The sequence below is a fragment of the Lemur catta genome, chromosome 19, assembly GCF_020740605.2.
Source record: "Lemur catta isolate mLemCat1 chromosome 19, mLemCat1.pri, whole genome shotgun sequence".
Taxonomy (NCBI): Eukaryota; Metazoa; Chordata; class Mammalia; order Primates; family Lemuridae; genus Lemur; species Lemur catta.
Genome location: NC_059146.1, coordinates 36,855,240 through 36,864,378, shown reverse-complemented (window position 1 = coordinate 36,864,378; position 9,139 = coordinate 36,855,240). Strand labels below are relative to the sequence as shown.

Sequence of the window (9,139 nt, the reverse complement as noted above, 5' to 3'; positions counted from 1 at the left end):
AGGGACTTGAGGTTTGAGGCTCACACAGCTGCGGAGCTGCGACTTTGTTATAAGAACACCTGTCAAATCACATGCATCAATCATCTGGTGACACCCACAGTCCCTGTAAGCCCTGCCCCGGACCAGGCCAATCAAAGGAAACCACCTGGGAGTCCTCAACGTCATTCCCCACTCGTGGAGACCGACCCGTTCCTCTCTGGAATGTGCTCTCACTTTGTATAGCTCCCTTCTTTTCTGCAATAAAAGCTGTTTGCATGGAATTGCTTCCTGTCTGTGGTCACTCGGTGGCACCGGCCCTGCTTGTGAATTTTCCAAGCAAGGAGCCAAAGAAGCAGGACAACAGTCCACCAGGAGGCCGGACCTGACACTCTGAGAGGGGGAGAGGAGCTCTGCATTCTAACAGGACCCCAGGCAGTGTTGACGGCTCTGGGAAGTGCTTCAGCTGAACAGCAGGGAGGTGGGGCCTTCAGAGAACACCATTTGTGAGCCAATAACTGATCTTAACATGGGCAGGAGGAGGCCGTTTCTCGCCATTTACAGGTGGCTTCACCACAAATAGAGTGTCTAGCTGAGTCAGGGCCCCCAAGACCACCCACAGGTTTGATAATTCTCTAGGGGGACTCCCAAGACTCAGTAGAGAGCTGGACCCATGGCTGAGATTTGTTATAGCAAAAGGATGCTATGCACAATCAGCAAAGGGACAAAGTCATGGGGCAAAATTCCGGAGGGAACCAGGAGCAAGCTTCAAGGTCTCTCCCAGGGGAGCCATGCAGAACATACTGATTTTCCCAGCAATAAGTGGGAAATGCTGCTGACCAGGAAAACCTCGTAGAGGCTCAGAGCCCAGGGTTTTTATTGGGGCTGGTCACATGGGCACCCTCTGCCTGGAGAGAACCAAATTCTAGATCCCAGAAGGGAAGTTTGTACTGCGCCTAAACCATACTGTTTGTACAATTTGTGAGCCACTCATCAGTTAGTTAATGTGGGATCCTCCCAAAGTCTAAGTTCCCGGATGCCAGCCAAGGACCAAGCTTGCAAGCAGGCCTTTCTAAGGAGAGCAATTTCAGATCGCCTGTGTTAACTCTTTCCGCACACTAGCCAAAACAATTACACAAGAGAAGGAAACAATAACTATAAAAGCAGCAAAGGGCTGGGCATGGTGGCTCACACCTGTAATCTCAGTACTTCGGGAGGCTGAGGCAGGAAGCTTGCTTGAAGCCAGGAGTTTGAAATCAGCCTGGGCAATACAATGACATCCCATCTTTACCAAAAAAAAAAAAAAATTTTAATTAGCTGGCTGTGGTGGTACACATCTGTAGTCCTAGTTACTTGGGAGGCTGAGGCAAGAGGATCGCTTGAGCCCAGGAGTTTGAGGTTGCAATGAGCTATGATGATGCCACTGCACTCCAGCCTGGAGGACAGAGCGAGACCTTGTCTCCAAAAAAAAAAAAAAAGGCAGCAAAGGAGGCACAAAATTAACATTAAGTTGACCCTTGACCATGGCAGCGGTTGAGTGAGGGAACTGACCTCGTATAACATTTGACTCCCCAAAAACTTAACTACTGATAGCCTACTCTTGGCTGGAAGCCTTATCAGTAACATAGTTGATTAACACATATCTTATATGTTATATGTATTATTAGCTTACAATAAAGTAAGCTAGAGAAAAGAAAATGTTATTAAGAAAATCATAAGGAAAAGAAAATATATTTACTATCCATTAAGTGGAAGTGGAGCCTCAGGAAGGTCTTCATCCCCGTCGTCTCCATGCTGAGCAGGCTGAGGCGGAGGAGGAGGAGGGTGGTCGGGCTGTCTTGGGCGGCAGAGGCGGAGGAGAAACCACACGTAACTGGGCCTGTGCAGTTCAAACCCGTGTTGTTCAAGGGCCAACTGTATTTCCAGACCGTATGGTTGTTGACCTGAAAAAGAATAAGAAAATCAACCGAAAATTATTCAAAATGAAATTTCTACTTGGAGCGAACTAGGCTAGAGCCCTGTCCCAGGCTCCTACCTGCAGAGGCCCCGGCAGGAAAAGCTGGAGCTGGCGGGACCTGAATGGAGTTAGAAGCTTTCGCTGTTCCGCAGGCCTGGACGCTCTCATTGTCACCCAGCTGAGATGCACTTGGGGATTTTCTAAGAGAAACCGGAGAAGCCGGAGGGCTGCGCAGGCACAGCCCGCAGCGGGGCGACCTGGCTGGAGGGGCCGCGCCTCGGCCTCGCTCCTGCCGCGCCCCGGGGCCCGCGAAGGGCTCCGGCGACAGCATGTGCGTGGCCCTGTGTCATCAGACATTGCGAAAATTAGACAGCTCAGCTGTCGTCAGTTCGGAACAGTCTCTCACGCTGACTTTAACTCCTGCCTGGTGGCGCTGGGCGGGGCCACAGGACCGGTTCCTGCGCCCGCGGTCAGCAGCGGAGACGCAGCGAGACATTCCCGGGAGGCGTCCCAGACCCGGACGGCCACCAGGAGCTGAGCGTGAGGAAGTGACTGTGACCCACTAAACTCAAACCAGATGAGTCCCCACCTCCCGTCAGGGTCCCAGCGATGTGCCATTCAAGCCCTGCAAGGTGACCAACCAACATTTTAACATGGCTCTAAAATGTGTTTTCAGAGACAGGCACGAGAAACTTGGACACAAACAAAAAGCAAAACGCTTATTCAAAACTTATTAAAGCCTAAGAGCTGCTCGGCGCTGGACTCGCCCCCGGGGCCGTGGTCGCGGGGCCCTGCGCGGGGGCGGCCCGGCCCGGCCGTGGGGGCAGCGCGACCCCGCGGGGCCCTGCGAGCCCCCAGCGCCACGCGCCACGCTGCAGGTTGGGACCACAGCTGACTCACCGGCGCTGAGTTCTCGCTGGCGGAGGACGTGGCGCCGCACTTCGCCTGCTTGACGGGCCGCCTGACCCAGCAGCGCCTCTTCCGGCCCGACCCCTGCGACGTGGGCCTGGTGCGGGTGCCCCAGCGCAGCGTCTTCCCGGCGCACACGGGCGCGCGCGCTGCCCACAGCCGGTTCTTCCACTCGCTCTTCACCCAGAACGAGCAGCTGCGGCGTGTGGAGCTGTCCCTGGAGGCGCTGGCGCCTGGTGGCCTGCAGCAGATTCTCAGCTTCATCTACACGCCCGAGCTGCTGGTCAACGCAGCCAGCGCCCACGAGGTGCTCAGTGCCGCCTCCTTGCTGCAGATGGCCGGCATCGCCGCGTCCCGCCAGGAACTGCTGGACGCCCGCTCCCTAGGCCCACCAGGTCCCGGCACTGTGGCCCTGGCCCAGCCGGCTGCCAGCTGCACCCCAGCTGTGCCACCCTACTACTGTGACATCAAGCAGGAGGCGGACACCCCAGGCCTGCCCAAGATCTGTGCCCGCGAGGGTCCTGACCCCTACTCAGTGCACGTGGAGGACGGGCAGGGACCACTGGTGGCACAGTGCCTGCCACTATTGGGCCAGCCCAGCCCTTCTTCAAAGAGGAGAAGGAGGGTGCTGTCGAGGAGGCCGGCAGGCCCCCGGCCAGCTTGTGTAAGCTGGAGGGTGGGGAGGAGTTGGAGGAAGAGCTTGGGGGTTCTGGCACCTACAGCCGCCAGGAGCAGTCCCAGATCATTGTGGAGGTGAACCTCAACAACCAGACACTGCACGTGTCCACTGGCCGAGGGGAAGCCAGGCCCTGGGACGAGCCGGCCACCATGATGCTGGGCCGGGAGGATGCACTGCAGAGACACTCAGAGGAGGAGGAGGAGGAGGAAGAAGAGGATGAGGAAGAGGAGGATGGTGGCAGTGGAGGAGAGGAGGAGGAGGATCAAGAAAGTGGCAGTGAGGGAGAAGAGGAAGAGGAGGAAGAGGAAGGGCACAGTGAGCAGGAGGAAGAGGAAGAAGAGGAGGAGGAGGAAGGGCCCAGTGAGCAGGATCAAGAGAGCTCTGAGGAGGAGGAAGCAGAGGAGGGGGAAGCTGGCAGCATGCAGGGGCCACTAGGGCGCCGGGGCAGCCGTGCTGACCCCCCTCCCCACAGTCGCATGGCCACGGGGTCCCGGGAGAATGCCTGGCGCCAAGGCACCTCTGAGCCTGAGGAGGCTGGGCCACGTAGTGGGAAGCGACCCAAGCTGTCCCCCAGAGTGGCCTCTGCACCAGTCCGAGGGCCTCCAGCCACTGATGGGCGGGGGGCCAACGTGAGGCTGGAGGAGAAGCAGCACCACCCGTGCCAGAAGTGCCCACGAGTTTTCAACAACCGCTGGTACCTGGAGAAACACATGAATGTGACCCACAGCCACATGCAGATCTGTGACCAGTGCGGCAAGCGCTTCCTGCTAGAGAGTGAGCGGCTGCTGCAGCGGCAGACGGACTGCGAGCGCAACATCCAGTGTGTGACGTGTGGCAAAGCTTTCAAGAAGCTCTGGTCCCTCCATGAGCACAAGAAGATTGTGCATGGGTACGCAGAGAAGAAGTTCTCATGTGAGATCTGTGAGTTCTATACCATGGCCCATGTTTCGCACATGGTTGCCCACACCAAGGACATGCCCTCCACCTGTGAAGCCTGCGGGAAGTCCTTCAAGCGCAGCATGTCCCTCGAGGTGCACTCACTGCAGCGCTCCGGGGAGAAGCCATTCAGATGTGACAACTGCAAGGAGCGCTTCCAGTACAAGTACCAGCTGCCGTCACACGTGAGCATCCACACTGGCCACAAGCAGCTCCTGTGCCAGTGGTGTGGCCAGGACTTCAACATGAAGCAGTGCTTTGATGAGCACACGAAGACCCACACAGGGGAGAGGCCGGACATCTGCGACATCTGCGGCAGGAGCTTCCCCAGCCCGCCCAGCGTGAAGCGGCGCCGGCGCCGCACACGGGCAGAAGCCGGAGCCTTGCGACGTGTGCGGCCCGCGCTGCCGCTGCCCCGACGTGCTCGAGGCCCACAAGGAGAAATGCTTCCTTGTCAGCCGCCCGCGGGCCGGCGACCGCCCGCCCCGGCCCGGGCCTGCCCCCCGCCCAGCCTCAGGCCCGCGCTGCCCCTGCTCCCCGGGCTCCCCCAGACCCCGCCTCCCCGCCGCCCCTCGTCCCCACCGCTGCCGGCACTGGCGGGGCATGAACGCCACCAACTAGCTGCCGAGCTACACCTGCTGCGACCTGGAGCCCAGGGCCCGCTCCGGGGGGGACCCCGCTGCCCTCCCCCCTTGCTGGGGGGCAGCAGCTCGGGCCTGGGCCGCCGCCCCCTCCTCCAGAGGTGGCTGGATGTGCTCCGCCTGAGACCCCGACCCGGGGGCGCGGGCCGGCAGCCCCCAGAGCCGGTGGAGGACGCCTCCCTCGCAAGTGCCCCCCTTCTGCGGCTCCCTGAAGCCTTTACTTTTTGGGTTTTTTTTGGAAGTGAAGGAAAAAGAAAAGAGAGGAAACTGTTTGCAGCACCCCTCCAGGCGAGGGGGGTGCTGGAGGCGGCAGGTCCGGCGGGGACGGAGGGGCCCGGGGCAGGTGTAGTGGCCGGTCACGCTGCTGAGGCCGGAGCCGGAGAGGGTTGGTCAGGCCCAGCCTGGAGCGGCCTCAGCGGTTTAGCCCCACGTGCTCGTGTCCCTAATTTGCTCCTTCTTCTTGCAGGGTTTGGGGAAAAGTTGGGGTGCCGCCCCGTAGAAGAGTTGTGGACCCAGTCTGAGGGCTGTGGACACCCCGCCAGGGCTTGAGACTGGACACTAGCGGGTGCGGGTGGGGAGCGTTGAGCAGCGGGAACTGCAGTCCGGGCTCTGCACCAAGTAGTGTGGGGGAGTCAGGGGCTGGACCCCAGGGGCTTGCTTTCCCCACCCACATCCCTGCTGGCAGGCCCGGGGGCCCCCAACCTGCACCAGGCTGCACCGTGGGTCTTGAGTCCCGGCGATGTCCCCCGAAGCTGCTAGGCCTTGGTGCTGTGGGCCAGGCCCTAGGTGGGCAGACAGGTGCCTCCCTCAGCACCAGCTCCCAGGGGCTGGAGTGAAGGAACCCCTGCAGACAGGCTAGACCCCAGGGGCAGGGTCCAAGGAGGACCACTTGGACAAGTGTTTTGGGGTTTCAAGGTGCTCTCGGTGGGACAGGGGGCAGGGCTGCTGCTCACAGAGCACCTCCGCCCCTCACCAGCTACCCTGGCCCGTGTTTCACACCAGAAGGAGACGTGTGTGTCTGTGTCCGTCTCTGCTCCCCTGTGGCCCGCACTAGGGCAGCCACAGCCTGTCCCTGGCCGGCTCCAGCATCCTGGCTCCTCCCGGGCCTCTGCACAGGTGGGTGGGCCGCTCACAGCACTGCTGGTGAGAGAAACCCCTGGGGACAGGGGACCCCAGCCTGTGCCCGGTGCTTGCCCTCATGAGGCCTGCACTAATAGGAAATCCTATTTTGTTGTCATTTAATGTCTTCATTCCTGCTTTTAAGATGGAGTGGAAGGTTCCGTAAACTACATGTTTCCTAGTTAAGCTCTTTCCTCTTGTGTTTATACAGTTTTGTTTGTTATACTTTTTGCACCTTAAACTCCCACTACTCCCCCACGCTACCACCTTCCCAGCGTGGCCGGGGTGGGAAGAGGCCTGGGCCCAAGGGGCATAGTTGGGGGCGCTGAACCCTTCTGACCTCCCTGTGAGGCCCATGGCCCTGGGGCAGGGGGCTGGGGACATTTTAATCATCAATAAATGAAGCACTTTATTCTGAAAAAAAAAAAAAAAAAGCTTAAATATGCCATTATCACTATAATTGAAAGATGTTTTGGAACATAATTATATATTCCTGATTTGGGCATATATAAAAAGGACTTTATTTTCTCATCTTTAAATTTATTAAAAAGCTTAGAGGAAATCCACATATAAAATTAATGGCATATGAAACAAAAGTGACAAATAGAAGCAAAGAAATTGATAAAAATTGTTCTAACATCGAGAAGGAAATTGTAACCAAAACAAATTTCAGATCATACCAAAAGCAATAATTCATTAAACAGGAAAAAAATAGATCAATAGTAGAAGTAATGAGTTATGATGAATAGGCTCTTGTGTTGGGTGATAATTCAATTGGTGAAGAGGAATCAATCACGATTCATTGGAAAAATATTTAAATTTTTTGTTGATTTAACACAAAATGGTGGCATCAACATAAATAACAAAAAACTCCTAATACACTATACACATAGAGGGATATCCATGACAAATCTGTTAATAAGTTCTGTCAAAGTAAAGGATACTCAACATTAGCTACTGCACAAGAAAACCTGAATTGACCAGTAATAAAGAAAGAATTTACTGTATGAATAAATATTAAAAAGAAGAGGGAACAAATTAATTTCTAATGATTTAAAACCCTCATTTAGTTTGCCTGTTTCACAAACAAGAAAATTCAAAATTAACATGCAGAAATGATTAACTCAATATCCTTCAATAAATACAAATTACAACCAGTTAGAAAATATACTAAACAGGAATTTACAATAGCAAAAAGAAAATCTACTTGGAAATAACAAGAAATAGGTAAGATCTATATGAAATAAAAACTTTAAAATGTTATTAATACTATTGGACACATAATAAGTGTCCTGAGCAAATAATAAGGCATAGCATATTCTTGGAATGGAAACATCATAAATGCCATTTTTCCTTTACTCTATAAATAGCTCATAAATTAAAAAATCCCAATAAAATAATGAGGTGTTTTAAGTAGATAAGCTGATCCTAAAAATCATATGTAGAAATAAACAAGCAAAATAGTCAAAAAATTTCTGGGAAAAAAAAAGTAATAATGGGTCAGCCCAGCCAAATATTGACATTTTACAATTAATCACTGAAATAGTAGGATATTGATAAATAGATAAATGGGACAGAATATAAAATCCATAAATAAATCCACACATAAATGAAAATGTAGTATATGAAAAGGACAGCACTTCAAATTAGTGCAGAAAAGATGCTTCTGAAATAACTGGATAACCATCTGAAATAACTGGATAACCATCTGGAGGAAAACATGAATTTGAATTCACACCTCACTAGGCAATATTGAAAAGCAGATGGAAAAAGGAAACAAAAAAACAGAAGATGAATTCACACTTCACATCTTATACCAGGATAAATTTAATATGGATTTAAATTTTTAATATAAAAAATTAAATTATGAAAGTGTTAAAAGACTTTATGGGAAAAATTTTTAATAATCTTAGTATTGGCTGGGTGCAATGGCTCACACCTGTAATCCTAGCACTTTGGGAGGCCAAGGTGTTAGGATGGCTTGAGGCCAGGAGTTCAAGACCAGCCTGAGCAACATACTGAGACCCCATCTCTACAAAATTAAAAAAAAAAAAAAAAAACTTAGCCAGGTGTGATGTTGCACTCCTGTAGTCCCAGCTACTCAGGAGCCTGAGGCAGGAGGATCCCTGTGTTTGGGGCTGCAGTGAGCTATGATACGCCCCTGCACTCTAGCCCAGGCAACAGAGTGAGAAACTGTCTCAAAAATAACAACAATAATAATCCTGGTATAAAGAATATCTTTTTAACTATGAAACACAACAGACACCATAAAGGAAAAGATTGATTCATTCAACAGTATACAAATTTCTTAAAGTCCCTGAAGCAAACCAACGCAAGTAAAACTAAATGACAAATGAAAAAATACATTTGCAACTCACATCACTAACAAAGAGCTAATCTGGCCTAATATATAAAGTGCTCCTTGTAAATAAAAAGGAAAAAACAATGTAACCCAATAAAAAAAGAGAAATGGATACGGGGGGAGTAAAATTCCTCCAAAAGAATATGAAAATAGATTTTAAACATACAGAAGGATGTTGAAATCCACTTATAACACGAGGAATGAAGATTAAAATTTCAATGGGATACCTTTTGTTTTTTTTACCTACAGGATTGCAAATGACAAAAAATTGATTCTTATGGTGGGAAGAGTGTGACAAAATGTACAATTACATTAACACATTGTTGGTGGACATGTCAATTAGTACTTCAGTGGAAGGCAGTCACGTGTCCATCAAACTCTCAAAGCTCACATCCTTGTAGCCAACAATTCTTACTTGTAGGAATTTAACCTGCAGCTATACTCATGTGGATGTTATACATTTTATATGTATGTTATAATGGGAAAAATTTGGAAAGGATCTACATGACCACTAATTGGGGACCAATTAGTTAAATCACAACCATGGATACCGTGGATAC

General features: G+C 51.7%; 1 protein-coding gene and 1 long non-coding RNA gene across 2 annotated transcripts; one reads left to right on the top strand and one right to left on the bottom strand.

The window, feature by feature from the left end:
• Positions 1 to 1,691: 1,691 nt before the first annotated feature.
• On the bottom strand, positions 1,692 to 2,141 carry LOC123624784. Its single transcript, XR_006730212.1, has 2 exons — positions 2,012 to 2,141; positions 1,692 to 1,919 (listed from the first exon to the last, which is right to left on the bottom strand). It is a non-coding gene; the product is annotated as an uncharacterized LOC123624784 (long non-coding RNA).
• A 121-nt stretch (positions 2,142 to 2,262) lies between these two features.
• Positions 2,263 to 5,857, top strand: LOC123624239 (zinc finger and BTB domain-containing protein 47-like). The gene is given in 7 exon segments (XM_045531871.1): positions 2,263 to 2,481; positions 2,844 to 3,393; positions 3,396 to 4,816; positions 4,818 to 4,942; positions 4,944 to 4,976; positions 4,978 to 5,285; positions 5,784 to 5,857. Coding segments are annotated over 7 exon segments (2,730 nt in total).
• Positions 5,858 to 9,139: the final 3,282 nt, after the last annotated feature.